This window comes from Armigeres subalbatus, chromosome 3 (assembly GCF_024139115.2).
Source record: "Armigeres subalbatus isolate Guangzhou_Male chromosome 3, GZ_Asu_2, whole genome shotgun sequence".
NCBI lineage: Eukaryota > Metazoa > Arthropoda > Insecta > Diptera > Culicidae > Armigeres > Armigeres subalbatus.
In genome coordinates this window covers 86446056-86469492 of record NC_085141.1, presented here as the reverse complement: position 1 = coordinate 86469492, position 23437 = coordinate 86446056, and the positions used below count along the sequence as shown (strand labels likewise).

The following is a 23437-nucleotide window of genomic DNA, read 5'->3' as shown; positions in this document are numbered from 1 at the left end:
GTTAAAGCAGGCCGCAGCGGACTTGGACACGAAACTTCACAAAAGTATCTTTTCGGCTCAGTTGGCAGAAAATATTTCATGTCCATCGATTCTGTAATTTCGATCTTATGTTTTCCATAGTTAACGTTTATTATGCACTATAACTTGTCGTAGCAAATAACTAAGGGTTCTGATGAAAATCACTTATGGGATTCTCAGCAGCATCCGGTCGAGATTCTGAGCAAAATTCATTCAAGATTCTAAACAGAACCCGTCTAGAACATAATTCGTTTGGAATTCTAAACAGAATCCGTTTGAGATTCTGAAAATAACCCGTTCGGGATTCTGTACCGCATCCGTTCGGAATTTAAAACAGAATCCGTTTGGAATTCTAAAGAGTATCCGTTCGTGATTATGAAAAGAGTCCGATTAGGATTCTGTTTGAGATTCTGAACATAATCCGTTTGGGTTTCTAAACAGGATCTGTTTGTGATTCTGAAAAGTTCAACCTTAAGTTCCTCTGCCAATAAATACAAATTTGCTACTATCATAACCCGGAGTGATAACATCGAAGTAAATTTGATGTCGACCTACATAACATCTTTGTATAAAGTTATGAATTTCATGAATCATAATGATAAAACTATTACCAATATAAATCATGCTTCAACATCATAATAATGTGAACTTAACACGTTCCAGAGTACACCAAAATATTGGAATATAATGCTTATCAATGGGGAACATGTAGTGTATTCTCACCGTCAACTACCCCCCCTCCCCTCTGTGGTTCATCATGGCCATTTTCCAAATCCCTTTCCCCATGTATTACCATGTGGTTTCTGGACGGCCCCTAAATCGAGACTAATCAAGCAAATAGAACCAAATTTAGCATGTTAAGGTTTTTGAAGAAAAGAAATGGCAAACATAGTACATATATAAAAAAATGTCTGTCAAAATTATTTTTTTAGTAATTATTGTACTGTCATTTTTAAGTTAAATTTGAGTTGAATACCAAAATGTGGCTGAAATTCAGATAAAATTACGTAGAAGAATCTCTGAGTACAAACCCAGCAGCAGCAGCAACCTTATCTGCCATTAAGGGAAACAAAATGCCCAAAATCCCGCCAACGAGCACCTACCTGTAATATCATATCACCGGGTTCAATGCGGCCGTCCAGTGCGACCGCACCGCCCTTCATTATGCTACCGACGTAGATACCGCCGTCGCCGCCCCGATTCGATTGGCCCACGATCGATATGCCGAGGAAGTTCACCGTGTCCATGTTGATCTGCACCGTGATGATGTTCAGCGACATGGTGGAATCGGTGATGGAACTGTAGGAGGAGGTCCGCGACATCGAGGGTGCCCGCTTTTTACGCCGCTGCGGCTTTTTCCGCACCTGTAGCCGCTGCACGCTGCTGCATTCAGTCATATCTCTATCTAGCGTAATTTCGCTCTCCGTTTCGAAGAGACTGGTCGAGTCCAGATCGCTGGATACGACCGAGGCCGATTGGTACGTCAGTGGATTCATCGGGATACTCATCATGTTGTTCATTGGTTTGTTCATGGTTCGCAGCTGGGCCAGGGTAGGCCGGCCGTCAATCATTTCCGTAGGTTGCAGCTCGGAGCAGTCAGACTGGTTAGAGCCATCGGCCGTCACCAGCCAGGACACTACCTTCCCGTTAAAACATGGCAAAATTGTGGAGTCGTCAGCTATTTCTTCCTTCACAACACCGAAGTCGGCGTCCATCGATTTGAAGAAGTACTTGTAGTTGATGTTCTGCTTATTGAGCACCAATTTGAAGTCTTTCAGGGTGACCTGACTCGATGGCAGCGGGATCTTCACCAGGTAGGGCGTCGTTTCGTCATCGATGTGATAAATGACTTTGGTTTCACCGAGGCTTCCGGTGCCACTGCCTCCACCACCGCTACCGGATGAATTTTTATCATCCATGGCGTACATCGAGACGGCAACTAGGTGCGTCGAACTCGAGCTCACAAACGTATAACACTTATGCACAAATTTTTCAACACTTTTCACGCAAGACGAGTCACTGGGTTACAATGTTCTTAAAAAATTGCACGTTACTTTCTTCATAAATTTTTACTCGAATTTCTTCCTGAATTTGCGTCCGCCTCTACCGAACAACTTGGTGATGTGGAAGAACCTAAAACGACAAAACAGAAAAAAATCATGATGTTAGTGCTACCGCCAAGCATGGGCAAAATATAAATTTTGCGTTGTGTTTACATTTTTTTTTTTTTTTTTTTTTTTTTTTTTTTTTTAAAACATTTTTTGGTTGTGCAGATTAAAAGAATTATTACAATGAATTATTCAAACTTCACATGTCAGGTAGAAATCTAATTCATGGACATCTACTCTTCCATTGACGTTGATAATGTAGGTGACGTATGCGACGAACAGTTTGAGAATTTTTGTCTTCAGAGTTGGTGGTATACCGTCTAACGTTGGCCTCAGTAGGTCGGAGAGATTGAGTAGACGCCTTCCGGGAATAATTGTGTTCACCTTGTGTTGAATATGTAACCAAGCCTGGGTGACTTGTGGACATTCATTGAATTTGTGTCGGATTGTCTCTACTGTCCCATTGCAATGCAAGCATGTATCGTTATCGGCGCGTCCAATAGTATGGTATAGCTTCCTGTGTGCGACCTTCTCATTTATTATCATGTACAGGCTGCTTTTTTGTGACGGAGATAATTGTGGTGCGTTAATATTGCGCCAGACTTTGGTCCATCGTATGTTAGGGTGTGCCATATGGACTTTTGGTTCTTCCGTCTGCTCTATGAGATGTCGATGTATAGCTTCGGCCGACGGGTTAATCATTATCTGTGCGGGGATTTGATTATGAAGCTGTCTTATTGGGTCGTATGAATAAAAAGTAGTAAGTTTGAGTTTACTACATTTTGGGTAGTAAACGTCACTTGTGGAACTTGTTCGTATGAATAACAGAGACTTCACTACACTACATCTTTCGAACATACTACAAACAATCAATTTGGTATGAATAAAAGTAGCTTTTACTGTTTTCTACGGTAGGCAGCTGCGGAGGTTGCTACAATTGAATTTGTTTGTTTATTTGCCGAAGTGATAGTGAAATTTGAGAAAATACTTTCAACTTTTAATGGTAAAATGAATTTAAACACCGCTTTATTTATTAATGTAAATATAAGAAATGAGAAGAAATTTTGTATACGTCGTGGGGATGGTGATAATTTTAAAGCACTTTATCGGTTTTCTCGCGAAAATGTCGAATGGCTATCCGATCATTTTCTTAATGACCGAGAGGATACAAGAGGAGGTGGATTGAGTAATGTACTGAAAATGAAAATTTTCCTACGATATTTAGGTGACCCGGGATTTCAGGTACGTAGGGTGTTTCTAATCTTAATCTAAATACAACATTTTAAACTTACAAGTTTTGCGGAGACGAGCCAGCCTCGGGCTGCAAGTCTCTTAAATAAAGACAACAACAAAATTTACAAGTCGCATCAAATATATTTTCAGGTTGGTGTTGGAGAAGATGTCGGTGTCCATCAAACAACAGTGTGCAAAACTATTTGGCATGTTTGCCAGAAAATAATTGAAAAATCAAATGAGTGGATTAAATTTCCATCCACCGAAAATGAGTTCCGTGAGGCCAAACGTAGTTGGAGCCGCAAGGGAAAATCGAATGCAATTGGAGCTATCGATTGCACCCATGTTAAAATCGAACGACCTCATAGGCATCCAGATGAGTTCATCAACAGGAAAGGATTAGCATCATTCAACGTCCAAGCTACATGTGATGCAAACGACGTCATCACCAGTATCGATTGTTCTTGGCCAGGATCGGTTCACGATTCTAGGATCTGGAAGAATTCAGACGTCTATAGAACCATGTTTGAAAATACTTCAGGAGCACTACTTCTGGGTGATGAAGGTTATGCAATTGCTCCATGGATTATGACACCATATAGAAATCCGGATACTGTAGTCCGTGTTAACTACAACAAAATTTTCTGTCGGGAACGCGTTGTTATTGAAAGGGTTTTTGGCCAAGTTAAAAGAAGATTTCCCTTTCTACAGAACACTGTACGTATGATTACACATCGTGTACCGTCAATGGTTCTAGCCTGTTTTATACTGCATAATGTTGCTAAATATCTCCAAGATGAAGACTTCGACTATGATGAAGATGATGCTGGCGATGCGAATAATGTTGGTGCCAATGAAATTGGCGATATACGAATTCGTGGACGTAACAGAAGGGATGCAATTGCTGTATTGCTTAGCAGATCGAGTCATGTAGCAGTAGATGAATAAAGTACCTCTATAAATCTCAGAATAAAAACAAAATTGTCCATCATTGAGTTTTGAAACCGATTAAGTTTTGAAGTAAGGTGCTGTGTATTTAACTAATTCTGTATCGTGCAGTCTTATGAATGTTCTGAAATACATGAATGCACCTAGTTACAGTTCAAATAACTGATAAACGTCTCTAAGGTTTACGTTATTTATGGATGTTCACATGTTGCTACTACGTGGTCTTAGATAAGATTTTTTTTCGAAAGATAATACATCAATTTCTCCATTAATTCTTCCGGAAGTTTCTCCATGAATTTCTCCAGAACTTCATCATCGATTACCTCTGGAAGTTCCTCCTGGTATTTGCCTGGATAATCATTAAGGAATTTCTCCGGAAGATCCTCCAGGAATCTCTCAGGAAGTTCCTCCGAAAGCTTCTCCAGATATTCCTCCTTAAGTTTCTCCGGGGATTTCTTCCGGAATTTCTCCAGGATATCCTTCGGATTGCTTATCTAAGAATTACTTCAAAAGTTCCTCCAAGAATTCCTACGGAAGTTCCTCCAAAATTTCCACCGAAAGATTCTCCAAGAATTCCTCCGGAAGTTCTTTCAAGAATTCCATCAAAAATTCCTGCGGACGTTTATCCTGAAATTCTTCTGGAAGTTCCTCCAAGAATTCCTTCGGAAGTGGCTCCAGGAGTTCCTCCGGAGTTAACTCCAGGAATTTCTCCGTAAGTTTCTCTAGAAATTCCTCTGGAATTTCCTCCAACAATTAATCTGGAAGCTCATCCTGGTATTTATCTGAAATAAACATCTAGGAATTTCTCCGAAAGATCCTGCAGGAATTCCTCTGGGAGTCCCTCCTGGCATTTCTCCAGAAGCTTCTTAAGGTATTCCTCCGGAAGTTCTTTTTAAAGTTCCTCAAAAAAAATCCATCGAAAGATCCTTCAAGATTTCCTCCGGAAGTTTCTTCAGAAATTCCTTCAAGAATTCCTCAGGAAGTTTCTCCAAGAATTCCTCTGAAAGTTCCTCAAAGAATTCCTCTGGAAGTTCATCCTAGAATTCCTCCGGACTTCACGAATTCCTCCGGAAATTGTTCCAGGAATTCTTCCGGAAGATTCTCAAGAAATTCCTTTGGAAGTAACTCCAAGAATTCCTCCGGAAGTTTCTCCACGTTTCTCCATAACACCGGAAGTTCCTACTGGTGTTTATCTAAATAATCATCTAGGAATTTCTCCGGAAGATCCTGCAGGAATTCCTCTGGGAGTCATTCCAAGTACTCCTCCAGAAGCTTCTCAAAGTATTCCTCCGGAAGTTCTTCTAGGTATTCATCCGGAAGATCCTCCAAGAATTCCACCGGAATATCCTCAAACAATACCTCCAGGTATTTCTCTGGAAGTTTTTCTAGGAATTCCTCCTGAAGCTCTTCTCAAAGTTCTTCCACGATTTCCCATAAACGTTTCACCGAAATATCCTCTAAAAATTCCTCCGATAGTTCCTTCAGGAATTCCTTCAAGAATTCCTCCGGAAGTTTCTACATAGATGCTTCTGGAAGTTCTTCCAAGAATTACTCTGGAATTACCTGATAGAATTCCTCCGAAAGTTCCTTCAGGAATTTATCCGAAATTTGCTCCAGGAATTTTTTAGGAATTCCCTTCAGGAATACCTCTGGAAGCATCTCCAGAAATTCCCCTGGAGGTTCCTCCAAGAATTCCTCCAGAAGCTCCTCCAGAAAAACTCCGGAAGTTCCTCCTGGTATTTATCTGAAATAATCATCTAGGAATTTCTCCAGAAGATCCTGCAGGAATTCTTCTGAGAGTTCCTCAAGGTATTTCATTTCTCCAAAAGCTTCACAAAGTATTCCTCTTTCCTGGAAGTTCTTTCAGGTATCCCTGAGGAAGTTCCTCCAGAAATTCCTCCGGACTTTCCTCCGAGAATACCTCCGGAAGTTCCTCCAGGTATTTATCTGGAAGTTTTTCTAGGAATTCCTCCGGAAGATCTACTTAAAGTTCCTCCAAGAACTCTTACGAAAGTTCCTCCAAAAATTCCATCGAAAGACCTTTCAAGAATTCCTCCAAAAATTCCATCGAAAGGTATTCAAGAATTCCTCTGGTAGTTCCTTCAGGGAATTCCTTCAAGAATTCCTCTGGAAGTTCCTCCTAGAATTCCTCCGGAAGTTCCGTCAGGTATTCCTCCGGAATTTGCTCAGGAGTTACTCCTGAAATCACTCCAGGAATACCTCTGGAAGTTTCTCCAGAAATTCCTTTGAAAGTTCCTTCACGAAATCTCCGGAAGTTCCTTCAGGAATTTCTTCAAGAACTACTCTGGAAGTTCCTCCTAGAATTCCTTCGGAAATTCCTTCAGTTATTCCTCCAGAAGTTGCTCTAGGAATTCCTCCAGAATTCACTCTAAGAAATCCTAAGAGAATTCCTTCATTCAATTCCTCAGGAGGGTTTTCCGGCAATTTCTATGAAAGTTCTTCAAAGAATTCCTCTGAAAGTTCCTTCAGAAATTCCTCCAAAATTTCCTCCACGAAAACCTCCGGGAGTTTCTCCTTCCTTCAGAAGCTTCTCAAAGTATTCCTCTAAGATTTGCTCCGGAATTCCCTCCAAGAATTCTACCGGAAGTTTTCCAGATATTTCTTTGAATTTTTTTCTAGAAATTCCTCCCGAAGTTCATCTTAGAGTTCCTCCAAGAATTCCTACGGAAGTTGCTCCAAAAATTCCACCGAAAAATTCTCCAAGAATTCCTTAGAAAGTTCCTTAAGGAATGCCTTCTCAAAGTATTCCTCTAAGATTTGCTCCGGAATTCCCTCCAAGAATTCTACCGGAAGTTTTCCAGATATTTCTCTGATTTTTTTTCTAGAAATTCCTCCCGAAGTTCATCTTAGAGTTCCTCCAAGAATTCCTACGGAAGTTGCTCCAAGAATTCCACCGAAAAATTCTCCAAGAATTCCGTAGAAAGTTCCTTAAGGAATGCCTTCAAGAATTCCTTCGGAAGTTTCTCAAAAAATTCCTCTGGTAGTTCCTCCAAGAATTCCTTTGGAAGTTCCTCCTATAATTCCCATGAAAGTGATTTCAGGAATTCTTCCGGAAGTTGTTCCAGTAAATCAACCGGAAGTTTATCCAGAAATTCATCTAGCAGTTCCTCTACGAATTCCTCCGGAAGTTCCTCCACGTATAACTCCGGAAGTTCCTTCTGGTAATTATCTAAAATAATCATCTAGGAATTCCTCCGGAAGATCCTGCAGAAATTCCTCTGGGAGTCCCTCCTGGTATTCCTCCAGAAGCTTCTCAAAGTATTCGTCTGGAAGTTGTTCCAGGTATTCCTCCGGAAGTTCATCCAAGAATTCCTCTGGATTTTTCTCCAAGAATTCCTCCGGAAGTTTTCCAGATATTTCTCTGGAAGTTTTTCTAGGAATTCCTCCGGAAGTTCTTCTTAAAGTTCCTCCAAGCCTTCAGATTTTCCTCCAAAAATTCCACCGAAAAATCCTCCAAGAATTCCTCCGGAAGTTCCTTAGGAATTCCTTCAAGAATTCTTTTGGAAGTTTCTCCAGAAATTCCTCTGGAAGTTCCTCCAATAATTCCTTTGGAAGTTCCTCCTAGAATTCCTCCGGAGACTTCAGGAATTCTTCTGGAAGTTCTTCCAGTAATTCCTTAGCAGTTCCTTAATGAATTCCTCCAGAAGTTCCTCCACGAATAACTCTGGAAGTACTTTCTGGTATTTATCTTAAATAATAATCTAGGATTTTCTCCAGAAGATCCTGCAGAAATTGCTCTGGAAGTCCCTTCAAGTGTTCCTCCAGAAGCTTCTCAAAGTATTCCTCCGAAAGTTCTTCCAGGTATTCCTTCGAAAGTTGCTCCAAGAATTCCTCCGAAATTTTCTACAACATTTTTTTTTCTCTGGAAGTTTTTTTAGGAATTCTTCCGGAAGTTCTTCTTAAAGTTTTTTCCAGGAATTGCTCCGAAAGTTCTTTCAGGTATTCCTATCGAAAGTTTATCAAAGCATTCCTCTGGAAGTTCCTTCAAGAATTCTTTACGGATGAGTTCCTGGAGCATATTCCGGACGAACTCCTGAAGGAACTTGGGAATTCTTGGAAAAACTTGAAAAACTCTGAGGAATTCCTGAAGGAACTTTTGGAGGAATTTCTCCAGGATTTCCTCCAAAAGTTTCTCCACCAAATCCTCCGGAAGTTCATCCTCGAATTCCTCTGGAAGTTCATCGGGAAGTTCCTCCAGGAATAACAGCGGAAATCAATCATGTATTTCTTCGAAAGTTTCTTTAGGATTATTCCGGAAGTTCCCCCAGAAATTTCACCAAAGGTTCCTCCTGAAATTCCTCAGGGTTATCCTACAGGAATTCTTTCGAAAGTCCTCCGAATAATTACTGGAAGAACTTCGGAAGGAATTCTTGGAGAAACTTCCGGAAGTATACCTGGAGGAACTTCCAGAACAAAACGTGTAAGAAATTCCGGAGGAATTCTTGGAGGAACTTCTGGAAAAATTGCTGGAGGTATTTTCGGAGAAATTACCAGAGAAATTTTCAGAGGAATTACTGGTGGAACTGTCGTAGGAATTGCCGGAAGTACTTCCGGAGGAATTCCTGGAGGAGCTTCCAGAGAAATTAGTGGATGATTTTCTGGAGGATTTCGCATAGAGAAACTTCCGAAAGTATCTCTAGATGAACGTCCGGAGGAATTATAGGGACTTCCGGAGAAATATCCGCGAGAGCTCCAGAAAGAATCAATGGCGGAATTCCTGAAAGAACATTCGAAGGAATTACAAGAGGATCTTCAGCAGGAATTCCTGAAAAAACTTTCGGAGAAATAAGAGGATGAACTTCTGGTGGAATTCCTGGAGGACCTCACAGAAGAATTCTTAAAGTAACTTTTTTTTAACTTAAATAAAGTAAATTTCTGGAGGAATTTCCTGAGGTATTCTTGGAGAAAATCCTGGAGGAACCTCCACACGAATTCCTGGAGGAACTGCCGAAGGAATTCATGAAGAAACTTCCGTCGGGATTCCTGGAGAAACATCCGAAGGAATTCCTGATAGTATTTTTGAAGGAATTGCTGGAATGAATTACGAAGAAGTTCCTGGAGAAACTTTCGGAAGAATTACTGGAGGAACTTCTTGAAAAATTGCTGTAGGGACTATCGAATGAATTTCTGGACGATCTTCCGAGGGAATTCTTGAACGAGCTTCCGAAGAAATACCTTGATAAACTTTCGCAGGGATTCTTGGAGGAACTTCCGAAGGAATTCTTATTGGAATTTCCGTTTAAATTCCTGGAGAAACTTCCGGAGGAATTAATAAAAGAACTCTGGAGAAATTTTTGTGGGAACTTTTAGGGTAATTTCTGGATAAAATTTCGAACCAATATCTGGAGGAACTTTTTGTGGAATTTCTGAGGGAAGATATTCTTGTAGAAACTTTCGGTGAAATTCCGGGATGGAAGGAATTCTTAGAATAAGTTCCGGGGAAGAATTCTGGAAGGAAGGAAGTTCCAAAGGAATTACTGGTGGAACTTTCAGATTGAAGTCCGGGAGGAACATGCGGAGGAGTACCTGCAGAAACAACCAGATGAATTCCTGATGGGACCTTCGGAGAAATACCCGGAGGAATTACGGCATCTCCAGAAAAATACTTGGATGAACTCCATGAGTAAGGGAACTTCTGAAGCAAATTCTGGATAAACTTCTGAACCAATTTGTGGAGGAATTACTGGAATTACTGAAATTCCGGGGGAACTTCCGAAAAAAACTTCGGACAACTTTCAGTGGGATTCCTGGAGGAACATTCCAATAAATTCCAGAAGGGTCTTCCGCAGGAAGGTCTTTTGGAAGATCTTCTGCAGAATCAATTTCAGAAAAACTGCCGTATCTGGATGAATTACCGGAGTAATAATTTGTGTTTCTTTATAAATCATCACGGAAATAGAAAACCTCTTAGAATTCAATCATGCCAGGTACCTGCAATCAATCTCTTTGAAGTTCTATCGAAATCTCTATAATTCTAAATTCGTAATCAAACAAAATTGTAATAAATTCAAAAATAAGGCCGAAAATCTCAAAGGTAGGAAAAATGGATCCTGTATCTGTTATTGGGAAATCAGTGTCATCAGAATATTGAACAAAAATCCGGAGACAGTCGTTATCCAAAACCATAAACACAACTTTAACAGCTTTTATTCATTTAAATTACGGATTAATTCAGTAAACATGTATTAAAATTCCGGGGAAACTACGTTCTCCATATTGTCAACGGTTCCTTATTCCAAATAACGGTTCAATAATTCTCCTGCCTTATCGAGTACGACCTCCAACTTCTCATTAATCCGTTTTTGCTGCTCAAGAACTTCACATTGCTTGATTAGGACATTTTGCTGAAGCTGAGCGTTCGAGAGCTTTTCTTGATTCCTTCGAGGTTTTCCCTTGTAGCACCCACTTGGCGTTTGTGGTTTCTGTTTTTCTTCAGATGTACGCGATTTTCCGGAGCCTATTTGGCCTGATTCTGCCAAAACGTTAAGAACCGAACGTCCAACGTTGACCGGTGAATTAAGCATGTCTTCTTCGTCGTCCGAAATTATCATGCTGCTCCGTTTCATCACAGCAGTGGAGCTCGATCCCACTGAAACACCATCTGTGAGTAAACATTTAGAGTTTATTAATTAAAGGACTCTTTATTTCTTAGAATAAAAATACTTACAGTTCACTTTCGTTACTGCAGGGTTTTCTTCAGCTCCTAGGAGGTCGTAGATAATTCTCGCTCCCGGATTCAAGGATATTTGTTTATTACCCGTAGCTTTTTTGCCCGTTTTGGATTCGATTCGCGATTTCATATTGTTTACCTTTTTCAATATTTGTGTTTCTGTTAATTCGATGCCATGTGCCACCAAGAAATGCATAATCGTTTCTTTTGCCGCCTGTGATTTCATTTTCTTCCTCGGTGGGGTTTGATTTTTCTGCAACAAAGCGGCGCAAAGCGGTAGCAAAATGGAAATCACTGATTTGTGTTGATTTTTCTGGAACTTCCTTGGATAATCCATCTTCGTCATCATTTGGCACCTGCAAGTTCACTTCTGGATATGCAAATTCGACTTCCAACAACTGGTTTTCGTGGAACTGGCGATTTTCTTCCATAATGTAAGATTTTCACTGCGTAGCTGACATGAATTCACGACACAAACAAACAGTCCGAGAGTCCGAGCGTGAACTAAAAAAATGTCGTAACTGGAAAAAGATGATAATTTTTCGTAAAATAAGTTTTCAATTTTCAGTACTCCAGACGAGATTCCAGACGCATTTCCTACATTTTATTTCAAACCTACTAACTCTTATGTAATTTTGAAAACCCGTGAGAATAAGTTTATAACGCTATAGAAAAAAAAATAAGAAAAACAAAAAGTACAAAAAATATAGTTAGGATGTTTTTAAAAATAACTCTAGTTTTCTTTTTTTGACGTTTCTACCTTGTGTAGTAGATGCTCAAGTTCGAAATAGCTTCGGCTACATGTTCGAATTTGTTTTTATTCATACCAAAGTTGTAGTTTACTCTGTGGAAAATACTTTCGAGTAGATGCTACAAGGGTTGAGGTTTACTACTTTTTATTCATACGACCCATTGTCTTCACATCGGGTAGGTCCGCAGGGCAGCGGGCGAGGATACCGTTGGTTGGTACCATGAGGGTACTATAGTAAGGCATACAGTTTGCCTCCTGTATGTGACGGTTAAGCAGGAGGGATTTACATTTGAGTGTAAAGAGTTTTAAACCTAGGCCACCCTTGTTTTTTGGCCGTGCCAGTTGTAGCATTGGAATGCGTGCGGGAATACCGCGCCAAAGGAAATTACCCATTGCTTTCGTTAGTTTGGCTGTGTGGATGGACGACGGTGGGAGAATTGACGATAGGTACCATACCTTTGAGCTGGCGAAAACGTTCAGGAGAGTGACTTTCTGGTGCAATGAGAGCGAGCGTCCGGCGTGTAACCATGTGATGTGAGAGAAATTGTTGACCATTGCATTCCAATTGAGCCTTACCATCAGGCGGATGCTGTTTGCGAATACAACGCCCAAAATCTTCACTGTGCTCGTTGTTTGGAGCCACGGCACGATTAGTGTGTTGGGGCCGTTCGTGTCGCCGATATCTATTGAGAGGGTTTTTTGTAGGTTTAGTTTTGCCCCAGATGCGAATTCAAAACGAGAGAAAAAGGATTTCGATTCGATGATGGCCTGAACGGTGCTTGATATGATGGTGATGTCATCTGCATACGCGACGACCAGTTTGTTTCCGTGGATCTGTTCAAGTTTGCTGATGAGGGGGTGGAGGTAGAAAGCGAAGAGCAAACTGGACATCGGATCACCTTGTCGAACCGAACGTTCTATTCCGAAAGCAGCTGAGAGGTGGCCGTTGATTAGAAGACGTGATGATGAGAGGCTGGCTATACGAGCGAGTAGGTTAACGAAGTCTCGATTGACGCCGAGTAAGGCCATGGTTCGGTGGAGGAAGGAGAGACGGACCCGATCGAACGCGTGATCGAAATCGAAGCTTATCAACTTCGCTCTCTGTTTTTGTTGGATTAAACACGCTAAGCGATCTTTGATTGATAATATGGCTTCAAAAATGCTGTGGGGTGGATTCGCACATTTTTGAGCGCTGCAAATGATGCTGTGCGTTTTGTTTACCTTTTCGAGGCGGGTTTTTAGGACGCGAGAGAAGATTTTATAGTCACTGTTTAACAGTGAGATCGGTCTGTAGGCACGAGCAGTATCGTTGCTATTCTTCTTCTTGACGAGGACAATTACGCCATCGACGAACTCTGTTGGAAAATGTTGAGAAAGCGCTTCGTTGAGGATTAGGTTGAGCTCTCGGTGTATGATATCAAACGTGCGGCTGTAGAATTCGTTGGGGATTCCATCGTTTCCGGGAGACTTTCGGCGGGCTGCATTTCGGATTGCTGAGAGAATTTCGGTTGTGGATATTTCTTCCGTACATAGAGCATTAGCTTCGTCGTTGTCTGGAATTACTCGATCCATTCCGAATGTGTTGTCTTCTGGAGGCTGTTGTTCTTCTTCTGTATAGAGTTGTTTAAAGTATTCGTAGAGATGTTGTTCTATCGCTTCGGATGTGTCGTAGGTTTCATCACGCTCTCCTCGTATGAGTGCGATGGTAGTCTTCTTCTTCCTCCTTTCTCCGAGTTGAAATGACGAAAGTGCTTCGCCAGCGACGAACGTTTCGTTAATTCGAAGGAAGGCGTTGGTGTGCTCTCGTTGCAGAGATAGCATTTTCCCCTTTATGCGGTTTATAGTTGAAAGTACAGTGGGATCATTGTAGTAGTTGTCATACGCTTGTCTGAGCTCAGAGTACAGACGCTGGTGTTCGCATTTGAAGCTGTTGTTTACTATTTTCGACTTCCATTGAAAAAAGGATTTTATTTTGGGCTTTGCGAAATGTATCCACCACGTCATCCACGATGGGTAATTACGTCTCTGGCGTGTCCAAAATTGCCATCGAGCTTTGAATTCTTCCACATTGTCGTTTGTTAGAAGGTGCGGGCGGAGTGTCCAGAAGCCGCGACCGGGTTCTCTTCCTAGGTTTGGGAGGCATATACGAAGTGTCACGATTTTGTGGTCTGAAAAGCTACAAACGTGGATGTCTGTAGTTTGCAGTTCGTTTCGTAGGCTATCGCTTGTGTATATGCGGTCGAGTCGAGAGGTTGAATTGTGCGTGATGTACGTCGGGCCGGCGACGTTTCGTCGGAGTTTTTCCCATACATCTATTAGCCGTAGCTGTTGTACTAGTCGTTGAAGTGCTGGACTATGGTTGTTGCCGGTTGCATCGCATTGACGTATTACGCTATTGAAGTCTCCGGCTAGTATTGTATTGGGTGTGTCGTGGCGGAGGTAGTATGCGATGGTTTGGTCGAAGAGACGTTCTCTTTCGGCTCTGTTGTTTGATCCGCTGTGTGCGTAGCAACAACATAGAGTTGTGTTGTTGACTCTTATTGTTACTATGCGACCATCCAGGCTTTTTTCGACGTGCGAAAACTTGATGTGTTGTTTAACTGCGATCGCTGTCCCTCTCCTGGTATGATCTACATTGCACACTACGTTGAAGCCAGGGATAAACAATTGTTCGTTTTCAATTTCTTGTAGAAAGACGATGTCAAGTTCGTGTGCACGTATGAACGTCCTAAGGGCGTTCAGTTTGGTCTCGCTTGTGATGTTGTTAATATTAATGGTAGCGATGTTGTAACTAGTCATATCTGTATTTCTAATTTTCGTCGTTGGAGTGGTGTTCGTCGTTGGGTCGCATCTTCTTGCCTGGATGTCGGCTGCGTAAACGTCTGTTGTTTGATGATGTTGTAGAGCTGTCTGTATCGTGTTCATCGGCGCGTCGTTGTATGTTGTCGTTGGATGACTGTAGTTGCTTGGGCCTTAGTGGGGGGAAATCGGAGTCGGTGTGTGTCGTCGGGACGGTCAGCGAGGAGGGTGCTGGTGGTGGCATCAGATCGTTGGACGTTGATAGAGATGGAGCGGTAGTTGTTCTTTGTCGGTGGGACTGTTGATCGGCAGCGGGCTTCGTCTGCGTAGCGCGTGGTTTATCATTTACTTTTTCCATCACCTCTTTTGGGGCAGTGGCTTGTTTCACTACGTTGACATACGACCCCATGTCCGCTTGCATTTTTTGAAGTAACAACTTTTTGTTCTGGATGCACGTAATACCATTATGGACTAGCTCATTACAGTGTCTACAGGTCTGTAACTGCCCATTATAAGAGATGTACGTGGTCTCTGAATCTATTGTGATTGTACTGGGGATGTTTTTTTTGACGACCATGCGAACCACGCGCACTCCGGTCGAAATGGTACCAAAGTGGTATTTGGAGTCCCAGAAGAGTTCTCGGATCGATATGATGTCTCCGTACTTCTTCATGAAGTCGGTAATGGATTCGTCTTGGACATCTTCCGACAGGTCATGTATTTTCACGTCGGTGCCTCCGTCTTCCATCCATAGACGCAAGGGATACATTTTTTTGTCTACTTCCATCTCATGCTGACCATCGTGCTCGCGAACGATGCGTTCGGCCACTGCGATGCTGCTTGCTTTCACGAATGCACAACTAAGGAATCTACTGCATTGCAGACGTATCACTTCCTCGCGTTTCATACCGAGAACCTGACTGACGAAATAGTGTAGTTCCTCGTAGGACGGTTTTCTTGGTACTTTCGCATAGTCTATGCGGAAAGTATTTTCGCGTCGTTGCATTGCGAACACGTAAGCGTCTCACCGAGGAGACGTCCGCAAATATCGCGATGTGGTATTCGTAAACTGAACGACCGAAAAATGCAAAATGGAAAAGTGGACGGCTCCCGTAGACGAGCGTAACGAAAAAAAGAACGTGCGCTTGGCTCGGAAGCTCGGCGATAACTGGCATCGTGCTTCGGCCTTCATCTAACGGACGCACATTCGTTCAGCACACTCGCAAACCCTCGCTCCCCCTGGCTCGATGTTGGATGGTTGCTTGTTGGACGCTCGGATCTATGCGTGGCACAGATAAACAAGCGGATCGCAGTAGAAAACTCGACCCAGCCACCCAGAGCTTAGCCTATCAGTAACGACGACAGCACCTTGCAGCTTCTTACGCGACCACAATCACAACACGTTTTGCGAACTGCCTCTACTCTACCCGGAACGGAACTCGGCCGCATGAAGTTGGCCCGACAACGGCGACCCTAATCGAGTGCGTTGCATACATTTGCATATGCAGCATCATACGTACTAAAAACTTTCAGCTCTTCCACTATGGGTACCAGTTTGCGTAATCAACGAGCGGTAAATGATAAGGAAATGGTGCAACGAGGTGACGACGCTGCTGCAGAGGTGCATCTTTTCTCGGAAAGACAGAAGGACGCTCGAGCGGATGCACTCGGTCAGGGGTCTGAAATTTACGATCCTGGTGACAAAATGTGGCTTTTATGCAAAGCTAAACAGGTCCCAATTGAAATCCAAGCGCTATCAGGAGATAGTGGCGTATGATGGTGTCCGTTGATCTACTTAAGAAACGCGATGATAATTAGGTTGCATTTGGTATATGATAACACGGAACAATCATTACTTTAATTTATATTGAACCGCCACGGAACATACATACAATGCTTTAGTAGTACGTCTGACATTAGGTACCTCGGTGAAAATAAAATTTTAGAACGAACCGATGGTATAACAAAAAATTGATGAAGTTAGCAGCGTAGTTAATTGGTCAAGTTACAGCAGTAGAAAATTAATGTTTAACCCTTTGTAGACGTCACGGTTGATGGTAAATGGCAAACGAACAGGAATAATGAAGAGTTGTTTACAACAAAATAACAAAAATATATTTTCTGATTCTTCTCAGGATTAATAAAACATCAATGAGGTAATTAATAACAGTAGCATAACCTGAAGCTTTATCTATTGGTGTTAATTTCGTACTTAGTCGTAAAAATGTGGTAAGAAAAATAATCTACCGAACCATGTTAACACAACGCTGATCGTGCATAAACATATGTATTGCACTGATGACCAGATGTCTTACTTCTTCATTTCATAAATGCGTAGGAAAATTTGCAAAATGAGTTGCACTTTGCCGAGCGTAGGTACTTGATGGAATGGAACGGCACAAATCGTGCAGGGTACATCGTATGTCTAATTTCTTTACATCAACGTCGTTCGACTTCTCAACGAGCAGGCGAAATCGAAGCATACCCAAACCCAACCAATCTATCGCCAGGCAATCGAGCTCTACAACTCTACGGGAAGTTTCCTCAATAAAGTTGAGACAAACTGAATGATCATATCGTCGTCGTGTTCGTCGCCCGTCCAGCACAGCAGGTCACCCACACACACAGTAAGGTGAACCTCGACTCGAGAGCGAGAGCCATAATACTATAGGACTGTGTTGTGTATTCAAAGTGTATCGTACTGATACGTAAGACGACTGTCGGTAGTAATAATAACAATGCAAAAGACGTTCGTTCAAGATGCAGCAAAAATGTATCAAACTTAGAAGCGAGATACGAAAGGAGATAACTGATGCCCTTTTCGCACGTCTGTGGCCAGATGATGTCGGTTGCATCGGTGAGACAATGATTGAACCGAATCATGGGAACGATCTTCTGAAATAGAGTTTGCTTTCATAATAAAATAAGTTGTACCAAAAAAATTAAATATCATCCCAAAAATTATATTTAAAATGTAATTCATATGATTTTTTTTTTTTTTTTATTTCTTTATTATAGAGGTTTGCAGCCCTGGGCTGGCTCACCTCTAAATTCATATGATGCCTTAACGGATATTTTTGTGTAAGTGTTTACTATTGGAATTGCATCCCCCAACCGGACTATTAATTGCCGTATCGCAAATTTATTAAGCTATTGAGTAGTTATACAGCTTTTGACTACAAAGTTGCTAAGCTAAATATCCTAAGCAAAGAGCTTTTTTTTACCAAACAATGTTTGTACCGCACCAGGATTACAACTCCAGTCATCTTAAGGTGACACGGGAAGCACGAACAATCATCAAATCGTCATAATTTTCATCATTGAATGCTTAATTTTTTCTACAACAAATATGATTTTGAAAAAGTATAATCAGCACGTGCTTACTCACAATCTACATGCTGATACATTTACAGTTACATCAAACAACCGAAAAACACCGCTCGAAAGTTACGAGATGACAATGCTAGAAAGAGAAAAAGGATAGGAAAAACAACACGATGTGTAGTGCCTCTCCGAGTCACCTTAACCTTCTTCGGATATTAGAAAAAACTTACGAATAAGATGATGGGGTCATATTGACCCAGAAATGTAAATGCTTTTAAAACAGTCAAATTTTAACCGAATTGCAAAGTTTATATACCGTTCGAAAGATAAACTCATCAATTTTGTGGCTATGTGGTGATATGCCGGTTCTGGAGACAATGGCCACCGGGAAACGACTTCCACGGGGACCTTGTCGGTCACATAAGGGGAACATAAAAATCGCTCCATATATGCCATTCGATCGCTAATTCTTCATAGATTCTCTTAAAACGGTAATGTATGGTCCATGAGAGGGCTTCCGATGAAAGTGGCCACTCCTGGTACATGCAAGGTGCCCCCGGGGAACCCGCAGGAGGGGACATTTCCGTTTTAGCACCAAAATATGCCGTGCGGCGGCTCTTTCGTCATGATTTTCCACCAAACAGATGGTTATGCGCTTGAAATCGATAAGTGACCATATTGGCCACTCCTGGTACATGCAAGGTGCCCCCGGGGAACCCGTAGGAGAGGACATTTCCGTTCTGGCACTAAAATGTGCGGTGCTGCGGCTCTTTCATCATGATTTTCCACAAAATAGATGATTCTGCGCTCGAAATCGATAATTGACCACATTGGCCGCTCTTGGAGTCTACCAGGGGCCCCCAGGGAACCCGTAGAATGGGATATTTCCGTTTTAACACCGAAATATGCCGAGCGGCGATGGTTATTCGCTCGAAATCAATAAGTGGTCACATTGGCCACTCTTGAACCACATTGGCTACATTTGAAACCTATGGGGCTCCCTCGGAGAACACGTAGAAGATAACATTTCCGTTTAACACCGAAATATGTCGTGCGGCGGCTCTTTCGTCATGATTTTCCACAAAATAGATGATTATGCGCTTGAAATCGATAAGTGATCACATTGGCCACTTTTGGAACCAATGAGATGGCCACGGGGAACCCGTAGATGGTGACATTCCGTTTTTATACCGAAATGAATAAGTGACCACATTTTCCATTTTGGAACCTATGAAGTACCGCCGTGGAGCTCATAGGAAAGGACGTTTCCGTGCTTACTCTTACTCTTACTTAGGGCCGATGCCCACGTAGCGTGTTTTCAAGCTGCGTGCACGCCGCATCCACGCAAGGTACCCAGCATCAAATGTAGTCGTGCACACGTTTACGTGTGCATTACTCCATTTGATGCTGGGTACCTTGCGTGAACGCGGCGTGCAAGCAGCGTGAAAAAACTTTACGTGGACACCGGCCCTTAAAGACATGCCGTGCAGCGGCTCTTTCACTATAATTTTCCAACAAATAGTTGGTAATGCTCTTGAAATCTAATATCAACCCGGGGCCCAGTTTCGGTAATTGTGGAGTGCCGTGAAGAATTCATTGAAAGTGTCTGTGCACACAAAACCTAACTCACTTTTGAGGAACTTTTCCTCAACCGAATTGCTCGCAGTAAATAGCATTCGACGAAAATCCTGCCCTATTGTTTCCTATTGAAAATTGGTCAGATCGGACTATGGGCTCCGAAGCTATGGCCAAAATACTAATTTCAGCAGCTACATGGGAAAATCACTTTTCTGGCACTTATACTCATCCGATTGCACAGTGGGCCACGTCGTGGAATTAGGAAGAAAAAAATATTTTCACCATAATGATAATTTTTTAGGATCAAAGTGTCTTCAGCAAAGTTAAAGCTTATTATTTAAGCTTTATTTTGAAGTTTGTTGCAATAGGGTGGCCCCACTACATTTTGAGATAACATTTTTAACTTCTATATTTCTAATTTTAGCATTGTACGATGTTCTAGAAAGTTGTTCCTTATTTAATTTTGAGGCACTTTGCTGAAGAAACCATTTTTGTACGTCGTTGGTATCATTTGTTATGATAATTTTAAATAATTATGTTAGGGTGACCCTAAAAAATCAATATTTTGATTGTAACTTTTCAGTTTTAATTTTTATCGAATTGACGTCTTCTACAAAGTTTTAGAGCATAAAAAAGTGCATGTTTTGGTTACATAACCAAGTAAATTCATTGGTGGATTGCAGAGATATCACTGTTTTTCTTGAAAAAATCCGTTGTTTTCAAATGCTTGTATTTTTGAATGGGGGAAAAAGGGGGATCCATTTTTCCCTGGGTTAGACAGAGGAAGGGCTACGGATTGCTCTGCATATTTTGGTATTGGGGAATTTGAGGGAATTTGAGGTTTTCCATCATTTGAAAAAATGGCTTTATGTACGAGGAAATCAAAATCATCAGTTCTAGAAGTGTTATAAAACCGAAAATTCCGCCCAATTCGTCAAAAACAAAATGTTTATAGTAACCATAACTTCCTCATATATTTCCAGCGCATCTTCACTCAATATACCGATTGGTAGGATAACATGTTCAATAATATCAACGCTTATCAACGTGACAACTTCACTGTGAACAGACCGTAATCGTAGGTTGTTTACATCACTTGTTCAATCGATTTTACTTTTAAATCGCTAGGGTGGTACGGAAAATTAGGTTTTTTTAGTGTATTTTTTATTTAATTTTTATCTAGATATATATTAGGGTGGTTCAAAAATTCTATTTTTCTCCACACCGATCACTCAATTCTGTCCCATGTTCTGAGTGTCCTGAGTGTCCATCTGTTCGATGGGAAAACACCAAAAGAGCCGCCGCACGGCTTATATTGGTGTAAAAATGGAAATGTCCCCTTCTACGGGTTCCCTGGGGCCCCCTCATAGGTTCCAGGCGTTGCCAATGTGGTCACTTATCGATTTCAAGCGCATAATCATCTATTTTGTGGAAAATCATGACGAAAGAGACGCCGCACGGCATATTTTGGTGCTAAAACGGAAATGTCCTCTCATACGGAATACCCGGGGCACCTTGCTTGTACCAGGAGTGGCCAATGTGCTCTTTTATCGATTTCAAGCGCATAACCATCTGTTTAGTGGAAAATCATGACAAAAGAGCCGCCGCACGGCATATTTTGGTGCTAAAACGGAAATGTCCCCTCCTGCGGGTTCCCCGGGGGCACCTTGCATGTACCAGGAGTGGCCAATGTGGTCTTTTATCGATTTCAAGCGCATTATTATCTATTTTGTGGAAAATCATGACGACAGAGCCACCGCACGGTATATTTTGGTGCTACAACGGAAATGTCCCCTCCTGCGGATTCCCCGGGGGCACCTTGCATGTACCAGGAGTGGCCAATGTGGTCATTTATCGATTTCAAGCGCATAACCATCTGTTTGGTGGAAAATCATGACAAAAGAGCCGCCGCACGGCATATTTTGATGCTAAAACGGAAATGCCCCTCCTGCGGGTTCCCCGGGGGCACCTTGCATGTACCAGAAGTGGCCACTTTCGTCGGAAGCCCTCTCATGGACCATACATTACCGTTTTAAGAGAATATATGAAGAATTAGCGATCGAATGGCATATATGGAGCGATTTTTATGCTCCCCTTATATGACCGACAAGGTACCCGTGGAAGTCGTTTCCCGGTGGCCATTGTCTCCAGAACCAGCATATCACCACTTAGCCACAAAATTGATGAGTTTATCTTTAGAACGGTATATAAACTTTATAATTCGGTTATAATTTGACTGTTTTATAAGCATTTACATTTCTGGGTCAATATGACCCTAACATCTCATTCGTAACTTTTTTTGTGGGGTCGTTCCTGTTGCACCTTAAAATACTTTTTTTCATGTCAGATGCTTCATTTCCACAAAATATTAAAAGTCAAGAAATTTCAGAACGATCGGAATATCAGGTAAAAAGTTATTCTACTTTGAAGTTTCGTTTTGGGTCATATTGACCCCAACATCTTACTAAGGTTAAGCATGGTCCAATTTGTGTTTAGGTTCGTACTGAGCTCGATTACCGTGACCTGCCCTAATTCCGCGCATCGCCTAATACCGTGGTTTTCATCAAAAATCAGAACCTGGCTATCATGAACATCGTATTATTTGGTGAAATGTTCAAACATATCATGAATTAGGGCAGATCACGGTATATCGTCGTCGTATTATCTCTTAATGTCATTCGTAAGTTTTGGCTTTCCAGGTGGCTTATTGGACCTGCGCAAACCATTTGTCTCCTGTTAGGGGCAGCAGGGACTGTGACCAAGGGCTTTACGACCCCTCCCCATGGCCTCTACGAGTTAGAAGGGCCTGCCTAGGACGTAGTGAAATTTGGCAGTGGGCTCTGCTAACACCCTACATAAAGCTGCATGTGCCCGCAAGTAGGCCCTACCAAACCGATCGTGCGCAGGTCAAAGCGCACAGGAGCCCAGGGAGTGCCAATTGGTTTACAGGATTAAACTGGCCCAGCCTTGAATGGTAGAAAAAAGGGGTCTAATTCTACGGGGCACCCCCCAGGATTGTGCATTTGGGTGAGAAAATCAATCTCTGAAATTTTCAGCACTATCGCTTGTTGCATAAGCTTGCGCAAATGATTTGAAGCTTGCATGACGGTTTCAGCCAAAACACATAGAAAAATACACCTTTGTCACATTTTCGTTCTAGAAATTGGTTCGGTATGCCGAATTGAGGTGAGTTAGGTGGGACGCTAAACAGCCCTGACACGACAGCCCTCCGACGGGACAGGAGGTTTGCGTAGGCCCAATAAGCCGCCTGGAAAACCAATAATTACGAACAATATAAGAGATAATGCGACTCGATATAATCGACAAAGACTTAGGCGACGAATAAAGGATTACGATTGGAAGCTTAGAACATAGAACTGCAAGTCGCTAGGTCTGGCAGGTTGCGACAGGATGATCTACGATGAATTACATCCCCGCAACTTCGACGTCGTGGCGCTGCAGGAGATTTGCTGGACAGGACAGAAAGTGTGGAAAAGCGGGCATCGAGCGGCTACCTTCTACCAAAGCTGTGGCACCACCAACGAGTTGGGAACCGGCTTCATAGTGCTGGGTAAGATATGCCATCGTGTGATTGGGTGGCATTCAATCAACGCAAGGATGTGAAAGCTGTAGATTAAAGGCCGTTTCTTCAACTATAGCATCATCAACGTGCACTGCCCAATCGAAGGGAGACCCGACGACGAGAAAGAAGCGTTCTACGCACAGCTGGAGCAGACATACGATGAATGCCCACTGCGGGACGTCAAAATCGTCATCGGTGACATGAACGCACAGGTAGGAAGGGAGGAAATGTATAGACCGGTCATCGGACCAGATAGTCTGCACACCGTATCGAATGACAACGGCCAACGATGCATAAACTTCGCAGCCTCCCGCGGAATGGTAGTCCGAAACACCTTCTTTCCCCGCAAAAATATCCACAAGGCCACATGGAGATCACCCAACCAAGAAACGGAAAACCAAATC

General features: G+C 42.2%; 2 protein-coding genes across 9 annotated transcripts in view; one reads left to right on the top strand and one right to left on the bottom strand.

The window, feature by feature from the left end:
- The window catches only part of LOC134225426 (segment polarity protein dishevelled), a 64174-nt gene that overhangs the window by 21264 nt on the left and 19473 nt on the right, over positions 1-23437 (bottom strand). For all 8 annotated transcript variants that reach the window (XM_062705501.1, XM_062705504.1, XM_062705505.1 and 5 more), the window contains exon 2: positions 1122-2151. In XM_062705501.1, coding sequence (XP_062561485.1) covers positions 1122-1946 — 825 coding nt within the window. In that variant the 5' untranslated portion in view covers positions 1947-2151. The remainder of the gene's footprint in view (positions 1-1121; positions 2152-23437) is intronic.
- On the top strand, positions 2976-4340 carry LOC134219537 (putative nuclease HARBI1). Its single transcript, XM_062698284.1, has 2 exons — positions 2976-3368; positions 3510-4340. The coding sequence occupies exons 1-2, from the start codon at positions 3135-3137 to the stop codon at positions 4305-4307; spliced, it is 1032 nt and encodes a 343-aa protein (XP_062554268.1). The 5' UTR covers positions 2976-3134; the 3' UTR covers positions 4308-4340.

Coding starts and splice junctions, on each gene's coding strand:
- LOC134219537 (XM_062698284.1), top strand. CDS start 3,135: ATGAATTTAAACACCGCTTTATTTATTAATGTAAATATAAGAAATGAG. Junction 3,369..3,509: donor TAGGTGACCCGGGATTTCAG/GTACGTAGGGTG, acceptor ATATATTTTCAG/GTTGGTGTTGGAGAAGATGT.